Raw genomic sequence first — 18,756 nt, 5'->3', positions numbered from 1 at the left:
TAAAGTATGATGTAATCTAATCAAAAAACAGTTTAAATGATGGTGATGAATCTTGAAATTTACATGCATGGGTGTGAAATTTCCCTAATGATTTGATTTGTTGCGATTAGAAAGAGAGGTGACGTCAATGCAAACCGTGCACTGACAGGACGCGCGCGCGCACACGCACGCACGCAGCATGTGACCGTCATCTGATCGGTCACATGGTTCAGTCAGCTGACGCTGCTAACGCTCGGCAGCTAGGACAGGATCGGACGGTTCTTCTTCTTCTTCTTCTCCCCGGACAGGCAGAGACGAATCAGACAGGATGCCTTTCTCCGAGCTTTACTTCAACGTCGACAACGGCTACCTGGAGGGGCTGGTCCGAGGATTCAAAGCGGGGATCCTGTCGCAGGCGGATTATTTAAACCTCGTCCAGTGCGAGACCCTGGAAGGTGAGATGCTAACGAGCGGCTAACGGCTAAATCCACCGGCTGTCATTAATGTCCAACACTCAGCTCCGTGTTATCATCATTATTACTGTTGGGATATATTCATTAAAGGCGGGAAAACCGTCAGATGTTTTTTTTTTTTAGCTGGCTGCTGTCTTCAGCCGAGGCTAAGCCAGCTGAGCTAACAGAAGCTAAGCACACACAGCACAGTGTTGATCAATGATCATCAGAGGAACTGAAACTACAGATGTTACACTGCTGCGTTAGACACGACCACACAGGCTTTAGTTCATTAATGAAATGACGACAGCATTAGCTGCACTGCAGGGACATGTAGTTTATCAGGCTGAGGCTTTACTGCAGGAAACTCGTTTTACAAGAAGACTTACAGGAGCAAAGGTCACTGCAGCTGTGCAGCTCCTACATTAAAGGGCCAGTGTGTAAGGTTTGCTCAAGGGCACATCGACAGAGCCCAGGAGGTGAACCGACACCTCTCCAGCTTCAATACTTTGGTCCATACTGGACTTCAACCGGCAAACCCTACCGGTCTCTACAGACTGAGCCACTGCCTGCTCGTCTATTTACACTATTTATTACATAAGATTAGATTAGATTTAGATTAGATATGCTTTATTCATCACACCACGGGGAAATGTACTTGTTACAGCAGCAGAGGAAAGTGTAGCATACACTACAGAGTTAGAAAAAAGTAGAAAAGGCAAAAAAACCCATAATAAGCAGACAGAAATATCTATAACCTACAATAAACAGACAGAAATATCTATAACCTACAATAAACAGACACAAACATCTATAACCTACAATAAACAGACAGAAACATCTATAACCTACAATAAGGATCAAACATGTAATCGATTAATTAGAGTACATTATTGACAGATTAATAAAATAATCCTTAGTTTCACCCCTAATTCATCTTTTGGCTGCCTAGAGGCAGAGCACAGTGTTGAGGTCTCTCATATTTGTTGCTGTGTTACTGACACTTTGATGTTTTCTACTCTGGTCCTGAGAACAATGAACGTCCTCACTGGCAGGTCAGGTTGGGAATCGAGAACCAGTTCCAAATTGTTACAGATATTTTTTTTAAAGAAAAACCCTTGAATAAGGAAGACTGGATTCAAAGTATCAAAGTTTAAGTTGGATTTATTATTCTTGTACAAGAAGGAGCGTTTTAACAGTGCAACACACAAAAAGAGTTGCAGAGAAAAGGCTTCTCGAGGAGCTCTAACTGTTGGTTCTTATACATTTTTTTAAAAATGGGCTGTATCGAACACCTTCCCACTGATACAGATAACATCATAACATTCCTTTTATTGGTTTACTGCTTAAGAATGAGCATTATATTTTATATCCACATGGTACTCCCCTAGCCTGTCTCTACTAATTTATAATTGTCTCTCTGCCAGCCTCAGTAAATCAGAGGCCAACTAAGGGAAGTATGCGAGACATGCAAAAGACAGGACGCACTATCTACATGAGTTAAAACATCTGCACCCCAGTATAATCCTAATTTTTATAACACAAATGATCCGATCCACCGAGATCGGGTCAGTAATAACATCAAACTCATGCTGGAAACTCACAGCAGGAAGTAGTCATGGTGGAGGAGAAACAGTCCAAAGCCTGTCTGCTACCGAGGGTAAATATCCTAAACAGTCCAAAGCCTGTCTGCTACCGAGGGTAAATATCCTGATTTCATAACATTAGCACCATGCGAGATATGCTGAACACCTCTGTTTCTGCACAGAAAATTAAACAGGAATCAATGTGAGAGTCGTTAATTGATGAACTGATGATGGAACAGAAGTGCCCGATGCCTCCTTGTCATAGAGGTAGCACATGTCTGTCTCCTGTCCTCAGTGGGCAGTGCAAAGAGAATTGGATATTATAAATTGGGTGGGAAAAAAGAGCAGCAGCAGTGTTCACTGTATACGATGCCAGTCATGATGAGGCTTTCTAACCAGCTCTCCTCTCCTCCGGCCACCTGCCCGGCAGATCTGAAGCTCCACCTGCAGAGCACAGACTACGGCAGCTTCCTGGCCAACGAGGCGTCTCCTCTCACTGTGTCCGTCATCGACGACAAGCTGAAGGAGAAGATGGTGGTGGAGTTTCGCCACATGAGGAACCAGTCGTACGAGCCGCTCGCCAGCTTCATGGACTTCATCACGTAAGCAAAAAGCTGCTGTGTTGTAACGTTTGCTGTAAATGTTCTCCATCTCAACACTTAAATACGTTTTGATCCAGAACGTTTCCAGATGATGATGATGATGATGATGTACATCTATGAAAGTGGCCTTCACTTTAAGTTTGTCTTACATCACGTGGTGATCCTGTGAAGGGACTTCACCTGGTGGAGTGTAAAGTCAGTGGTGGACACACACCAAGCTCACCTTTCACACAAAGTCCACAGTGCTTCACGTCGCAACATTTTAAACAACAGCAAGACAAAAACAGTGAAATGTAAAACATGAATAAATAAATGTCAGTAGAAAACAAAACAAAATCAAATAAACAACAGGGATCAAAAAAATAATGCGAAAACCAATTATTAAAAAACATGATAAAGTAACATTACGCCAAATTCAAATGAAAACGTCCAGTTTAGAGGATACACAACAAGCTTTGACTATTAATGTGAACAAACTCGCTTAAGAGTGAATATTCAGTCACATTACCGTCTATGTTATCTTGTGGTTCTTCAGCTGCAAGCTGCGTTGGAAACCTGTTGGTGCATTTAGGTGTAGTCAGCACACTTGCTGTGAATCTGAGTTACGTTGTTGGAAAGAAACAAAAAGCAGACATGAACACCAAAACCGGGAAATAAAATGTTAAATTAGCTTCTCTGCTTCTTTCTCTTGACGACCCCGTTCTCTCCGACCTCGTGACTTCAGGTACAGCTACATGATCGATAACGTCATCCTGCTGATCACGGGCACCCTCCACCAGCGGGCCATCTCCGAGCTGGTGCCAAAGTGTCACCCGCTGGGCAGCTTCGAGCAGATGGAGGCAGTCAACATCGCTCAGACCCCCGCCGAGCTCTACAACGCCATCCTGGTCGACACTCCCTTAGGTGTGTACCTTCATTTAAAGTGACATTTAAACTGAAAAGCAGTGTGTCCTGTTGAACATTAGGTGGCGCCAAAGTATAAAGTCCTTTTTTTTCTTTCAGCTGCTTTCTTCCAGGACTGCATATCTGAACAGGACTTGGATGAGATGAACATTGAAATCATTCGTAACACGCTCTACAAGGTAAACGATGAACATGCAGTAAAGTCATGAATTATAAAAATGATTAAAGATACTCCACAGTTGCATAGTTAGGTAAATTACTGGACTAGACAAGATTAAAAATTGGGAATAAACTAAAAACATTTGGATCTGGAACTGTGAGGATTTTGTTCATGTATTTGTTTGTTGGCTGAAGCATATTTTGAATCGTGTCCTCGCAGGCTTACCTGGAGGCTTTTTACAAGTTCTGCTCCAACCTCGGAGGAACCACGGCCGACACCATGTGTCCCATTCTGGAGGTGAGTGGTGGAGAACGTCTGCAGTGGGTGTAGTGACATAAAAGTGTATACACGAAAACGCTGACTCACGCTGTGCGTTGCTACAGTTCGAGGCCGACAGGAGAGCCTTCATCATCACCATCAACTCGTTCGGCACAGAGCTGTCCAAGGAGGATCGCGCCAAGCTCTTCCCACACTGCGGCAAGCTTTACCCAGAAGGTCTTGCTCAGCTGGCCCGGGCAGATGACTACGAGCAGGTCAAGGCCGTCGCTGATTTCTATCCCGTAAGTCCAAAAACGAGAAGAAAAACTCGGCTTTTAAATCTAAAGTTCAGATTTCTGCATCTAAAGTTTGGGCAAACTTTGTCAGTGGAGCTGCTAAACGATTCTTTTAAATCAGCCTGTTTGCTCACGCTCTCTTTTTCCTTTTTCGTGTGAAACACTTAATGATAATGATTATTAAAATGTCTGTGTGGTTGTGTCCTCAGGAGTACAAGCTGCTGTTCGAGGGAGCCGGCAGCAACCCGGGCGACAAAACACTGGAGGACCGATTCTTCGAGCATGAGGTGACACACGTCATCACATACTCGTCTATGTCTATGATTATCTCATAGATTGACGTGAAGTGTAAACATGAATCCGTATGGTAATTAGGAGTGTGCTCGTCATTATCTCTTCATCCTCGTCCTCGCAGGTGAAGCTGAACAAGCTGGCCTTCCTCAACCAGTTCCACTTCAGTGTCTTCTACGCCTACGTCAAGCTGAAGGAGCAGGAGTGCAGGAACATCGTGTGGATCGCCGAGTGCATCGCCCAGCGGCACCGCGCCAAGATCGACAACTACATTCCAATCTTTTGAGCCTACTCTTCGTGACCTCCCGTCTCTTCCTCCTTCTTTGTCCCACCATCATTTCATTCAGTCTCATGTCTTGAACAGTATCTCTACTCTCACCTCGGTGTTAAAGATTCTGATGGATTGATGCTAAATTATTTCCATTCTTCACTCGTGGCTGTAAATTGGTTTCCCGGCTCACTATTACTCAGACAGTAAAAACACAGTCGACTTAAATCCAGTTTTAAACTGGAGAAGAATCACATGAGCCTGATCCAGCAGAGGTACTTTTATCAGCTCACCTGATAAAGGAGGCAACTCATTTGACTTTCAAACACTTTTAGCTCTGATTGTCCAAACTTCCTGAGGCACGGTGTGTCTTCATGCGGCACACCTTGTCTACTTGACACATCGGCTAGTAAAAACAGTAAAGGAATATCCAAGTTACTAAGCTGACACACACGAGAACAGGGAAATCTTGGAAGTGAAGTGAAGCTTGATCTAGATTACTGTAAATAATCCATTTAGGGTTGCTCTCCAGGCACATGAAACATTTAAATGTTCAGTGTACTGAATGTTTTGGATTCATCACCTACCAAAATCAGTAAAATGACAAAAGTTAATGTTCATACCAGAACGTCACGGACACGAAAACATTCCTCCACCAGATTCTACATAACCATTTATTTATTTCTGTTTTTAGTGCTTAGGTTTTGTCAGCATGTCTGGTCATTACTGTGGTTTACCCCCCCTCCCAAAAACTTAACGAGTGAAATGTGTGAGCCCAACCTGATTACCTGTTTGAAACTAGATTGTTGTTGGATATTAAAAAATACAACAGCTTGAACGGGAGCGTCCAGTCCTCCAGTCCCGTGGTCCTGTTTGAACTCTTCAAAATTTCTGTAAATGAACAAACTGGAACGAAGCAAAATCTAGTGAGTATGACACAGACTTAATGTTTAAAGTATACAAAGATATAGATATTTAAAGACGAGTATATGATTGTTTTTTGTTTTTTTCTCATGCTGTAAAAATTGATTTATTGCTGGTTTGATCTGTTTCTTACTTGTGAGATGTGTATTGTAAATGTGACAGAAATTAAACAGACTAAACTGCGCTCACGGACGCTGAATGGTTTGATGTGTTTGTGCAGGCGACAGACGTAGGAAAAAAAGATGCTCGAGCTAAAAGTTTAGTTTGTAACTCTACAGCCAGCCGAACAAATATCATCACAGCTATCGCACAAGAACGTCAAGAACGACGTGCAGTAAAATATGAAATATAATCAAAGAGTCTACGGTCATGTAAGCGGCTCTGTGAGGTGGGAGGGGCACTAAACGAAATTACAAAGCTGATGGGGAAATGCATTAGTTTAGCAGGTATTTGGTCATAAAGGTATTTTAGAAATGGAAATTTTCACCTGATAACGGCGCTAGTTGAAGAGTTATTGATTATGAACGTGTGTACCAAATTTAATTGGGACACTTCACTAGCCAATAACCTTAATCTTATGGGGACCATGAGTGGCTTTACATGCCTATTCATCCACTAATTCAGATATTTCAGTCTCAGTGTGGAGACAAGATCATTGTCAATGAAATTTTCATCTACACTCAGGTGACATCACCTGAACTTCATGGGGAACATCAATCAGAAAAGGTGGATGTTTTAATTAATCAAGCCCAATTTAAGTAACTCAAATTATTCAAACATTAAATCTAAGGTATGATACAAAATCGGCCCTGGCATTTTGGACCAGACCGGCCCACAACATTTGATAACACACCTTTTCAGTCTTTTCGGTGCAACTGTGCAAGTCTTTAAAACAACAAACCTTGAGCCATGCAATGACTTAAATACTTCTAAACTTGTCATTTATTAACACTATACTACTACTATAACACTACTATTTAATACACTGCACCACTCAATCACAGTAATGAATCTGAAGGCAGCATTCATCCTATTGGGTGTGCCTATGTGTTTCAGGGAGGAAGAAAAGAGAAAGAGAAAGAATAGTGATGAGAAATGATGGATCAGATTTGTGGGGTGAGTTTTTTTTTTGTTTTTTTTTTCTTTTATAAATTTACATAAAGATGCAGTCAGGTCCAGAATTATTAGATTCTCTGCTAAACAAACACACAGCTGCATTCACATAACACTAGCAATGAACAAAATGATGTCATTTTATTATTTATGATGTCTTTCATTGCAGGCTAACTTACATTGTCTTTGACTACTAGTTGAACAAAGAAACTGAGAGTGCTGACTCTTCACTTTTCACTCACATTTTTGGTGAGTGGTGGTGGCTTTACATATGCCTAGGCTAGAATTACTGGAACGTACAGATACCTGCAGCTGCATTCACATAACATAGACAAAATTATATAATTTTTAAAAGTGAGATTTTCTATCCGTTATGTAGCCTACATTGTCTTCTACCACCTAGGCTACATAAAGAGCTGCTATATCTGCAGGACAACACAAAGCAACTTAAGCCATAGGACAGCCTAGTACTCACCCACAAACAATAATAGTCTAATAAGAAATTAGACTATTTTATTGTTGGTGAATGGTGAACAAGGTCTTCAATAAAGACTATTTATATATATATATATATATATATATATATATATATTGCTGCAGCCAGGGGCTTCTCAAGGGGGGAGGTGTTTCATGATGTGATTGGCCGGCCCCCTGTCAGTCAGCGTGTTAGGCCGGGTGGTAAGGAAACAAAGTCTTGCACATCTTTTTTTTTTTTTTTTTTTGTGCCTGTAGGCGGGGACCAAAGCGAACGGGGTGTTTTCAGTGTGTTTGGGCTGTGTAACTACTGGTTATGGGCCGGTCAGAAAAAAAAATTAAATAGAAAAATAAAAAAAATAAAAAATAAATATATATATATATATTTATTTATTTATTTATTTTCACACACACACACCACACACACACATATATATATATATGTATTTATTTTATTTATTTTTTAATTGTTTTTCTATTTATTTTTAAATATTGGTCTATATGTTATATATATATATCTCTATTCTATATTATATATTATATCTATATATATATATATATATTATATATTATATATTATATATATATATCGGGATTTATCGGCCCAAATGCACGTTATGCCAGATTATCAGTCCGTGCCTGCCCCCTGTGCTGAACTCTCTTTAGGTTTAATTGAGTCCAATCAGGCGGTTCAGCTGCAGCTGTCGTATGAACAGTCGGCAGGGTTTATCAGAGAGATTCTGAGAGAGTGAGAGGGAACAAACCTGTGAAACATCCAACCATGACCTTACAGCTTAAAACCAAAGCTCGGCTATTTGACCTGCACTGCTCTGTCGGCCTGACGGACTGGGACATGGACAAGGAGCTGAAACTGGCAACAACCTCAGACCAGTTTTACCACGGTGACTTTCTCTGTAGTGTTTGATGATTTTCACTCAGTCACATGAACCAGAATCACCGTTAAAACACAGATCATCAGTAAATAAACAAGACACAGAGCGAAACGTGCAGTTTGTTAGTGTGTAACGTGTCCATGTGTTCTCTATCACTGAGGACAGATGACAAACTGAATGATCAGTACGTGGTCCAGAGACCGTCTGCAAGAGCCTCGAGAAGAAAAGATGAATTCATTTGGTACGATAAAATGTCAGGTGAGCCGAGGAAGAAAAAAAAAATGCATTTTTCAATCAATATTTGTGGATTAAGCTGCTAATTCAGCAACAATATGTCAGCTTTCTACTTTTTTCACATAGTTAAGATTTATAGTGTGTGTGTGCATAGGTTCATAGTTTGACTTTTAGGGACATTTTTCTCATAAATTCTTGTCTTAACTGAGAAAATGAATCTGTCCATTTAAAACTACAGCCAGGAGACGGCTGACGACTGAAAGACTGAAAGCAATATACTGTGAGAGGAGATTTCTTGTTTTTGTTCTTTTTTTACTTGAACTAGGTGGCAGGTCAGCTGTTTTTCCCATGTAGCTTAATATTTATCATATAATATCTATTTTTTTTTCAGTTACTGTTATTTTTCTTCTTGGTCTTCCGTATTTCCTCTTCTTGTTCTTAAACTCCATACAGAGTCAGGTGAGCAACAAGCGGGTACGAGAGCATCGTCCATTATCTTATCTAACTCTTAAAAAAAGTCAATAAGTGTCTGTCTGCTCCCCCAAATGTTGAATTATTCCTTTTAAACAAATGTGTTGACCTTATTTCCTTCCTTGTTTTTAAGTATTTTAAAACCTGCAGTGTTTACATCCATGTCATAACCCTCTTCCATCTGTCTTTTATTGCAATATTTTCCATTTTTTGAGGCTAAAAATATTGGCATTCATTTTGGAATTTCTTTTGGAAAGGTGGAACGTCTTTTCACAATGTGCCAGAAACATTAAATCGTCAGCTCAGTTTATTCTGAGGTAACCTCTTTTTGTTTCTGTGAGTGAATTACGATGAACTGATTGTTGTTGTCCTGACTTTTCTGTCCATCAGACACGTTTGTGAAGCCAAACCTGTGGCTGTTGGTTAATCCCAACATCGCCTGCCCGATCCAATACGGAAAAAAAACAGCAGCTGATCTGCAGACTCTGTGTGACCCTGCAGAGGAAATCCCAACACCTCGACTGGACCCTGCTGACACCCGACGTCAGCTTAACTCAGACCTCCACATGTTTGCCGACCATGATGCTCACTCTGTTTCCTCCTCCACTGAGTACATGGTACAGTATACACAACTCGTCTTAAAGGTTCCCACATGACATAATACACATTCATACCAGTGTTGCACTATATTCCACTGGTCTACAGGTGGTCGTAACACCACAAGAAATGCAGAAGACTTGTAGCTAGTATCATATGTAAACAATGCTGTATTTTAAATATTTAATAATATAAAACTGGCTTTGGAAAGGAGGGAGGAAGCAGGAGACATAACATGTTTGCAAACTCATTTTTGTTTCCCTCTTGAATTAACAGCTGATCTGATCATGCACTTTTGCATTTAGACCTGCTTACTAAGTGTTCTTGTTGCCTGATTTTGGTCTGTGCTGTGATTTGCAATTTAAAACATCATGTTTTGTAACCGTAAAGCCGAGTTGTGAAACTGGCGGATCATTGGTTGTGCTCTGATCCCTATATTCCGATTGGGTAAGAAAAGCTTGTGACCTTGTTTAGAAATATATAGAGCGTCCCAGGTCAAGAAAAGACATGATGGCTCTACTTATTTGTCTGGAAGGGGTCATCAGAAGAGGTTGCAGTAGCAGTAGCTGACCTTTCAGTTTGTTGTGACAGTAATGTGGTAAAGGTTTAACAAGTGTTCAGACTCGACAATGCAAACACTTTCTATTAGCTTTCCTGTTGCAATGCAACATGCCGGCATTCAGTTTCTTCTGATACAGACCACATTAATACCAGGTCACTGTGTTCTTAGCTACAAAATTAATGTGATTTTTACGAGACAGAATTATTCAAACAACTTATGAATGTAATCCCACCATCCTTGACTATTAGATTAACAATGAAGACGTCTCCTGTCAACCAGCTAAGAACAGACGCAAAGGACGGACCGCGAAGGCCAGGGTAAGAACACTTCGCTCTTATTAAATATGTGTTTTGCATGTACACAAAGTTATTGCATAAAATTTCCATTTTTTTTTATCTGTTCCATTCTCCCTGGGAGTTAAACCTAATGATGCTTTTGTCCAAACCTATAACTTTGCTTATTTAGTCATTAATATTCAGTACAGATCCCCCTTTTTAAAGGTGCAGTGTGTAGGATTTAGTGACTGAGTTGTCTGTTTTGAGCTACTGTAGAAAATTGGCGGACTCCATGAAAGAGGACCTGCTCTGACTCTAGATATGGGAGGTCATTTTAAGACAACAAAAACAACGATTATTATTTTTAAGGTGATTATACACAAATGAATATTATATTCCATGCCTGCCAATACATCCTCCTAAATCTTACACACTGGACCTTTTTTAAATTTGAGCTAAAGTGTGAAGTTTGGATCTGTTTCTTCTTTTTGTTTGGAAACTTTCACGAACAAGTGGACCCTGAAGCCAGGTTGCTGGCCTCGTCCACCAGTGAACTATTGCATCCTCATCGCCTTGGCGCTGAAGAGCAGCCATACTGGGAGCCTCAAAGTCCAGCAGATTTACCATTTCACCAGGTCAGAATGTGTTGCTTTGCTAAAACACAACAGTTTTATGTGAGGAATAAAGGTCCTGTCCAATGAGATCATCCAATCATCTATTGCTCATATTTCTCCCTGTCCTCTTCTCAGAGAGCACTTCCCGTTCTTTCAGACAGCTCCAGATGGCTGGAAGAACACCATCCGACACAACCTTTGCTTCAACAACAGCTTCCGCAAAACCTGCAACCAGCTGTGCGGAGATGGCAAGAGGAAATCTTGTTTTTGGCACCTGACTCTGGACGGCCAACGCCGGCTGAAAGACGAGATCCGGACATTGACAGGAGAATCCTTCAAGCAGCTGGAGAGAAGCATGTCCCACCCAGGTGAATATGACTCAAGGGAGTCGCTGCTCCAGACAGAAGTATTTATCACTCATGAATTTTTCTTTCTGTTTCAGATATAATTCGGACTCTGCTTGCACTGTGATTGATGTTGTGAAAAGTATCAGTATCAGTTTAAATCTATGCATAATAAAACTTTATATGCAGAAAGTTTCTTCTGTTATGCTGTAAATTATTTCGAATGTATATGTTGAATTCTTGTAAATATTTTAAGATCCCTGGAGAAAAGGGTTGGAATTAAAAAAAAAAAGATGTGCACAGTTAAATTAACATCCTCCAAATAAATGAATACATTTTCATGTATACATTCACAAGTAAGTGGATTCATTCCATGGAGGAGTCAGTCCTGAAAGTCCTCCAGATATAATGGCAAAATACACTTCATGTCCTTTGGAACTTCGGCTTATCAACAGGCATCCTCGTTTGTCGGTGCTGTCCAATATTGTTCAAATTATTGGCTGTCGATGATTGGCTTATGAGGAAAAACTAGCGAGTCTACTGCAAGAAGTCAGCCCGCCATCTGTCTTTTATTTCACGAGGCTCTTTCGCCAACAATGAACAGGCTCTCCCAGATTTACTCTTGTCCAATTGCTTCTTGCTCTGTCACTCATTTTCTGTTCTTGGCTTCCTCTGTCAATGTCCTCTTTGGTCTTAACCTGTGCTGGTATATCCAGAGAGGCTGCTAAACCCAGTTACATTGCCCGCTTGCCCAGCTCCTGTGCTGGCACAACACCGGCTTTGCCTCCTTTTTTATTAGCATTTCTCTGCTTCCCTTTGGTCCAAAACACCTGTGTTCCTAATACTAATACTACCCCTGTGATTTGACCTCAGCTCACAGCAGCTACAGTCGACAGCAGTTTAGTTTACAGTCCATCAGAAAACTCTGTAAATCTGTAGGAGTTGCTGCGCTATTCTCAATTATACGTCATGTCGCTTTAAAATTACATTTTTTTTGGTACGTGTTTAAAGCTGACAAATTGTGTGGAGTACTTCAGGATGGTAGGTAAATCTGTCTTCATTTGCCAACACTCAAATGGCTTCTGGTGAAGCATGCCAGCAGATAGTTGATTTAAGTGTGCCTGCAAGTCAAATGATTGCTCCTTTATACAGAACTTGATGAGGTGAGGTGTTCAGCTGGGTGTCGGAGGCTCATTGAGCAGCACCAGGAGTTTCTTACTGATCACATCAGGACAGGTGAGGACATCGACACTATTGATTAGGCTGATTTAATTTCTGCATATTAATGTCCTGAGCTAGGCAATATTACACATTAGTATGCTTTTATAGGAAATTCACAAATACGCTGTTGTCTTGAATCTACTTAATGATTGCATTCAGCTGCTGAGCATTTTTTTTGTTCTCTGTACAACTTTTGAATTCTGAAGACGATGATGATGAGCAGCGGCCCCTCAGGAGTCTTCCTCCTTCTTTTCATCATGTTCCAAATTGGTGTGCCTGCATCGGGATCAATCGCGTGGAGGCGTTACTCCTACATACGTCTCCATTACACCTGGAGCCAAGCTCAAGCTTACTGCAGAAAGTGAGGTTTACGTTTTATTCACATTATCATCAATAGGTATTAGAGGTTAAAATCTGTGGTTCTACAAAGGCTACTTTAACTAACTTTTTTTTTTTGTGTCCAAATAGTTCAGGACTCTACATTGATTTGGCCACCATCTATACGCCTTCAGATTTAAACAATATGGATATGACCCGCTATGCTGCATGGATCGACCTGCGCAATCCAAACGTCGACGACGACAGCACTTCCAGATGGGATTGGGTTTGGGCTGGTCAATATAGGAACAACCTCATTGGCAAATGGGCGTACAACGAGCCAGATGATGGTGAAAGCTGCGCTATGCTCTATTCTGTCGATTCAAAGTAATGGGAGACTGTTTTTATATAATTTTTAAATGTTAAGCAGATTCACATGCACAAATTGCATGCATTTACTACTGTATTACTGTAGAATTTTTTTTCCCAAGCATGCTGTGGGTTTTTACGTTTTGTAACATTCTGTATCATTTGTCCAAGCAGCCACTGGACTCTATTCTTAAACATTTTTATCTGGGTAAACTTTGATCTTTCCCTTTCCCCTCATTAGACTAGATTTAAGACTGAGTCTAAGATATATATATATATATATATTACCTCTTAATAATTCAATTTTATTTATATAGCGCCATATCATAACAAAAGTTATCTCATGACACTTTACATACAGAGCAGGTCTGCATCGTACTCTTTATAATATTATTTACAGAGACCCACAATTCCACCATGTGCTCAATTCGATGGAAACTGGTGGTTACTGAGTGCACTTAAAGCTCCAGTGTGTAGAATTTCGTGGCGTCTCGCACTAAGGCTAACGATTGCAACCGACTGAATAAAGCTCATCTTCCCGGTGTGTAGGAGAAACTAGGGGTACTGTAGAAACATAGTGGAACAACAGCTCATAAGTAGATAAGACAAAGTCCTATTCTACGATCCAGAAAACCTTCCTTAATCAGCTGAGCAACATGTAAACCCAAGCAACCCCAACGCAAATCGAGAACTCCTCACTGCTGCTGCTTCATGTTAAAAACAACAGGCAAAGCACAAAGTTCTTTATTGAAACAAGAAGAGTGATTGGTTGCACTGTGTTCTTGGAAAAAGTAGCTGCTCAACAAGTTTGCTGCAATTTTAACCTGAATTGCAGTTTCAGTTGCACAACTTTATTTTCCTTTTCTTATTCTTTATTTTCGTAGTTTCTGACTTATCGAAACCAAACTTTCAGATCAGTCAGGCTTTCAGAAAACACCTGCAAATATTTAAATTTTTATATTCCGTTCAATACTCCTTTCAATCAAATTCCTTTTAATGTTTTGATATTGGTGCGTTATCTAAGATATTATCCGAACACAGAGGCTTACTATTTACTAGCATGCTCTTTGGTTTTTATTCCAAAGGTTTTGTTAGTTAAATTAGTTCTTTCTTTTGTCATTGTGTTTTTAAAATTCTGCATATGTTGTCAAATCGTGTTTGCTTGTGCTTTGTTTATTTGCATGCGTTTTCTTAAGATACAATGCATTGAACTCTCTCAGCCACCAGAAGGGACAGCACTCAAAAACACAAAGTATGATTTGATTTGGAAAGTAGTCAGCAGCAGTGACAAACTTTTAGTTATTTGTATTAAATTTAAAAAGGAAAACACTGCTGTGGTCCTATTATAACAGAGGCAACTGTTCATACTTCACTTTACAGGTTTTATGGCACTTCATGTGGCGAATTTCTTTTCTTCATCTGTTATAAATCGAGAAACAGCTACCGTCATGTCTACACATTTATACCACAGTCAAAGACATGGTCTGAAGCGAAGCAGCACTGCAAAGATGAAGGGTTCACTGATCTGGCGTTTCTCTTTACAAGTCAAAACTTGAATGATTCTGTCAGTGAGGCGGACTTTCCAGTCTGGATTGGATTGCACAGAGATGGTAAAGACAAACACAGCTACTACTGTTAACTATTCTTACATATTCAGTCTAAAAACTCATCCATTGGTGAGCTCTTTTCTAAGATGGCACTAAATTTGTTAAGTCAGTATGTAATCGCTCTACATCTGCCTCATCTCATTGAGCTTTATGCTTTAAGACTTTATGACACATCAACTGCTGTCTTAAACCATAAAGCTGATGGCAGGATGGATAGTTGATTTTCTGAAACACAGTAATAAGGCAGACATTCACCATGTTTGTATCAATGAAGTTTAAACTTCTGTTCTGCAGGAGAGACGTGGAAGTGGAGCACGGGTTTGTCCGACTATGCAGATGAAGGGTGGCACCAAAACATAGATGGAAGCTGTGCCTCCATTTCCTCTAGAAGTAAGCTCATGGTCCCCCAAAACTGTGAAGACCGGTTTCCATTCATCTGCTACAAGGACAACCTGATCCTGATAAAGGAGAACAAAACCTGGGAGGAGGCGCTGGAATACTGCATGATCGTCGGTTACAAGCTTGTCAGCGTGCAGCCTGGAGCAGACCACGCCAACATGATGAGTATGATTGAGTATGAGGGCGGCACTGAGAAGGTGGGTTCATATTCGTGTAAGAAATGTTGACGTGAGATCTGTTGCTATGTGTTAAAGTGGGATATGAGGAACAACAGGGAAGCCATGTACACAAATTACTGCTCTGTAGAGACAAAAAACATTGAGGTCAAACTCAATGCCAGCAGGTAGCCCTAGTCATTGTAACCCATAATATTACTGTACTTACAATTAGAGCTGATTTCATGTTCTTTAAAGCCCCATTCGGTAGCTGTTCTACATTAAAACTACAGATTTAATATCATCTCGATGCTACGTTGACATGTAATCAGGTGAATAGTGCCTCTGTCATCCCCCTCTGTTCCCTTTTGGTCTCACAGTCAACACTCTGATTTATTTACGGACAGTAAAGTAAACCTCTGCCACCGTAGCTGCTGTTAGCTCTCAGCCTTCGTGCCTAGAATGTGAGCTCAGAGCTGTAAGGGAGTGTTGGTGTTTACGCAGCTACAACAGGACCTTTGGGATTGCCACCAAGCGGGCAACGTAACCGTGCCAAACACCCTTTATGGACATTGTGGCAGAGGTGAAAGGTCTGAAGAGGATATTGACGGATAAGCAAAAAAGAGAAAAACACTGAAAGATGGTTCCCATTTATTCCAGTAAAATCCTCTCACTCAGCACATGCACCAAAAAAAGCTTTGCTTCTGTGTGGCCCACCACTTATTAACATCTCTTGTTTCCCATGAGCTCGAGCCAGGCCCATAAACCTTACATCGACATTACATCACGGACGTAAAAATAGCTTTTCTGGGCTCTCGATAATGTAAAAATAGTTAAACCTTAATGGTTTGAATATAAAGAGTTAGAACTGATCTTGGGCTGATCTCTGTTTACACGTCTACGGGGGTTCATTAGCTGTTTCCTGTCCTCAGGTGTGGACAGGCCTCCGTTTCCTGGCCGGTCACTGGGTGTTTACGAACAGGGTGACAGTGTCTTACTCTGATCTGCCCCTCTGCCCCGTCGAGGAGCAGCACTGTGGAGCTTTTTTGAGGGATGACACAGCCGGTATACACCCCACCAACTGTTTGGAGAAATGGAACTTCCTGTGTTACTATTGAGGGTGGTACTACAAACTGGGGCGACACTGAGCACCCCTCCTTACACATCTCATGTATAACATGCTTCTGAGCAATGAATGCATAGTTTGCTTCTATTTGATATTTTACATAAGGGATGTTTATTGATCAATTAACTCAATTTCAATCAATCAATTAAATGTAATCAAGTCTAATTCAATCAATAATATATTTTTTAGTGAATGTAAAAGAAGATAAATGTCTAACTTTATAACTTGTTTGATCAAACTTTATTAGAATATAATGTGGTTTTATTTCTGTCTGAAATTATATCTGTAAACTTCTTCTTGACAAATCTAAGTAAACTCAAACTAAGTATATTTAACAAGTGAGTCACTCATGGCCTGTATCGAAACATCAGAAAGGTGAGACAGGATGTCATGTTATAATAGTTGATCCAAATAAAAACAAAGCATATTTTTGTTTGATTTGTTTTTTAGGAAATAAGTCAGTTTTTAAATGTTCTTCAGATCATTCAGAGAATAAATGTTTTTGAAAAATAAAATCACCTTCCTTCTACTGAAGTGTAAAGAAAGAATAAATATCTGTTCATAGTTTGTCAGACCAAAGAAGAAAGTGTTATTAACCACCCAGCCAAATTTGAATGATTAAAAATATCGTCGGAGCGGTCGAGCGGCCATTTGGAAGCAGCTGAAACGTGTCAGATGAGTTCAGAAAATGACATGACTAACTTTGAAACACTCTGAGCTGAGATGAATTCATCTCTATCTCTCTGCTCAGGGTGGCCTCAGCGTGTCATCGAGCCACCCTTTAAGGACCGCCCACAAAATCCTGAGACTGAAAACTGTTGAAAAAACAGTTTGAACCTCTAACTCCACATTTTAGTAATATACCGTTCAGTCTTTTCACGTGTTTTCAGCAACTGTTTTCCAACATATTTAATGTGTTTTGAAAGAAATCTCAGAATTACCTTTACACAGACTTTAGCCACGCACTAAACTACATTCATCTAATTTGTATTGTAGCTGCGTAAGAGGATATTGTAGTGTATATTTTATTCATGTGAGCTTTCTTTCCCTCAGATCTTGATGGTTTCTACTTCATCGACCGATTGATGTCACCTGTTTGCAATCTTTATATGATGGGTGACATCAAGACGGCCGCCTCATGCTTTTGCGTATTCGCATCCGCTCTTTCACAGGCCCCTTTTGGAAAGCTGGTGATTTTTGATTGTTTTTAATATCGCCTTATTTCATGTTACACATAGTTTAATGCAGTCACACTCACTACTGATTGCTGACGTAACTGGAGTTGTTCCGATACCACTATCGGAAATTGCTCCGATACTGCCGAAAATGTTGTCATCAGTATCGGCGACTACTGGAGTCCAGGCACTGATCGGATACCATCGGTGCCAGGCCTTACCACAATGATGATCATATCAGTCATGCAGGCCTAGCATGATTATTTTTTTAATAACATACTGGTGTTGGATCGGTACTCCGTATCGGCCGATACCCACAGCACAAGTATCGGAATCGGTATCAGGAGGGAAAAAGTGGTATCGGAACATCTCTAGACATAACACACTTGTGGTTCATGTGAACGGTTGATGTGCGGCCCTCCCTCTATGTTATACTCTTCAACAAACCAGGCATGACAAATATCATAGTGAAAATGATGAAGCCAAAACGTAACTTTGTAATGCATGATGCTCATCGTGCAAGCCAGCAGCCATGAAACCGAGGCTTCCGTTACATAAAACAACAGCAGAACTGTGGGTTTGAGAAAAGTATTTGATTGTTACTTAAATCCTAATTCTGAACCAACATGCAAAAGTGATTTTTAGTTCAATATCCGAAAGTAGTAAACAGAAATCGGATAGATTAACCGGTAACTACAATAAAGATAACAACAAATCTACCTCCATAGCTTTGTGATGGTTCATTCTTACTACCAGTAATCGTATAAACAGGTAATTAATGCACCTGTTTTTCGATGCAAATCGCATGCTTTTCTGATTCACATTTGGTAAAGATAATAGTTTTTGGTTGTTGTTACTGTTGATTTACAATAATCTGGACAAAATTAACTCTGATTCTTTACGGATCAATAGAACCTGTGTGATTTCTTGAGGCTGCAGTGAACTTTTCACTGTTTTTGGAGGCAGAGATGGATGAAGTGAATAACATGGAAACAAGCTACTTCAGAAACACATTCATAACTCAACGCGAACCATGTCCATGTTGTAATGGAAACGCTGGAGACGAAACCGATTCCTGTCCATGATCGGA

General features: G+C 40.3%; 3 protein-coding genes across 5 annotated transcripts; all 3 read left to right on the top strand.

Moving 5' to 3' along the window:
* Positions 1 to 200: 200 nt before the first annotated feature.
* On the top strand, positions 201 to 5,911 carry LOC104924474 (V-type proton ATPase subunit d 1). Its single transcript, XM_010737821.3, has 8 exons — positions 201 to 434; positions 2,448 to 2,619; positions 3,344 to 3,522; positions 3,622 to 3,701; positions 3,902 to 3,979; positions 4,066 to 4,242; positions 4,446 to 4,523; positions 4,652 to 5,911. Exons 1-8 carry the CDS (start codon positions 308 to 310, stop codon positions 4,811 to 4,813), a joined length of 1,053 nt encoding a protein of 350 aa, XP_010736123.1. The 5' UTR covers positions 201 to 307; the 3' UTR covers positions 4,814 to 5,911.
* A 2,058-nt stretch (positions 5,912 to 7,969) lies between these two features.
* On the top strand, positions 7,970 to 11,488 carry foxr1 (forkhead box R1). Of its 3 annotated transcripts, XM_027281657.1 has the most exons (8): positions 7,970 to 8,208; positions 8,365 to 8,440; positions 8,825 to 8,892; positions 9,295 to 9,521; positions 10,312 to 10,380; positions 10,852 to 10,973; positions 11,088 to 11,320; positions 11,395 to 11,488. In XM_027281657.1, the coding sequence occupies exons 1-8, from the start codon at positions 8,088 to 8,090 to the stop codon at positions 11,421 to 11,423; spliced, it is 945 nt and encodes a 314-aa protein (XP_027137458.1). In that variant the 5' UTR covers positions 7,970 to 8,087; the 3' UTR covers positions 11,424 to 11,488. The 3 variants fall into 3 exon arrangements, with proteins under 3 accessions (XP_027137458.1, XP_010736125.2, XP_027137459.1); XM_010737823.3 differs by lacking the exon at positions 8,825 to 8,892 and having other exon boundaries at positions 7,978 to 8,208; positions 8,365 to 8,457; XM_027281658.1 differs by lacking the exon at positions 8,825 to 8,892 and having other exon boundaries at positions 8,174 to 8,208.
* Positions 11,489 to 12,708: 1,220 nt separating this feature from the next.
* Positions 12,709 to 16,570, top strand: LOC113746379 (uncharacterized). Its single transcript, XM_027281813.1, has 5 exons — positions 12,709 to 12,878; positions 12,986 to 13,222; positions 14,585 to 14,814; positions 15,106 to 15,407; positions 16,298 to 16,570. Exons 1-5 carry the CDS (start codon positions 12,727 to 12,729, stop codon positions 16,481 to 16,483), a joined length of 1,107 nt encoding a protein of 368 aa, XP_027137614.1. The 5' UTR covers positions 12,709 to 12,726; the 3' UTR covers positions 16,484 to 16,570.
* The last annotated feature ends 2,186 nt before the right edge of the window (positions 16,571 to 18,756 follow it).

Source organism: Larimichthys crocea, chromosome VIII (assembly GCF_000972845.2).
Source record: "Larimichthys crocea isolate SSNF chromosome VIII, L_crocea_2.0, whole genome shotgun sequence".
In the NCBI taxonomy this organism is placed as follows: Eukaryota; Metazoa; Chordata; class Actinopteri; family Sciaenidae; genus Larimichthys; species Larimichthys crocea.
Note: the sequence above shows the minus strand (reverse complement) of the source record. Positions and strands in the feature narration are given on the sequence as shown.

Excerpts from the sequence above, each read along its gene's own strand:
- LOC104924474 (XM_010737821.3), top strand. The coding sequence starts at position 308 with ATGCCTTTCTCCGAGCTTTACTTCAACGTCGACAACGGCTACCTGGAG. Across the intron at positions 2,620-3,343 it reads AGCTTCATGGACTTCATCAC|GTACAGCTACATGATCGATA; the intron begins GTAAGCAAAAAG and ends TCGTGACTTCAG. Across the intron at positions 3,523-3,621 it reads CCTGGTCGACACTCCCTTAG|CTGCTTTCTTCCAGGACTGC; the intron begins GTGTGTACCTTC and ends TTTTTCTTTCAG.
- foxr1 (XM_027281657.1), top strand. The coding sequence starts at position 8,088 with ATGACCTTACAGCTTAAAACCAAAGCTCGGCTATTTGACCTGCACTGC. Across the intron at positions 8,441-8,824 it reads AGAAAAGATGAATTCATTTG|TTACTGTTATTTTTCTTCTT; the intron begins GTACGATAAAAT and ends TTTTTTTTTCAG. Across the intron at positions 10,381-10,851 it reads GACGGACCGCGAAGGCCAGG|TGGACCCTGAAGCCAGGTTG; the intron begins GTAAGAACACTT and ends TTCACGAACAAG.
- LOC113746379 (XM_027281813.1), top strand. The coding sequence starts at position 12,727 with ATGATGATGAGCAGCGGCCCCTCAGGAGTCTTCCTCCTTCTTTTCATC. Across the intron at positions 12,879-12,985 it reads GCTCAAGCTTACTGCAGAAA|TTCAGGACTCTACATTGATT; the intron begins GTGAGGTTTACG and ends GTGTCCAAATAG. Across the intron at positions 15,408-16,297 it reads ATGAGGGCGGCACTGAGAAG|GTGTGGACAGGCCTCCGTTT; the intron begins GTGGGTTCATAT and ends TCCTGTCCTCAG.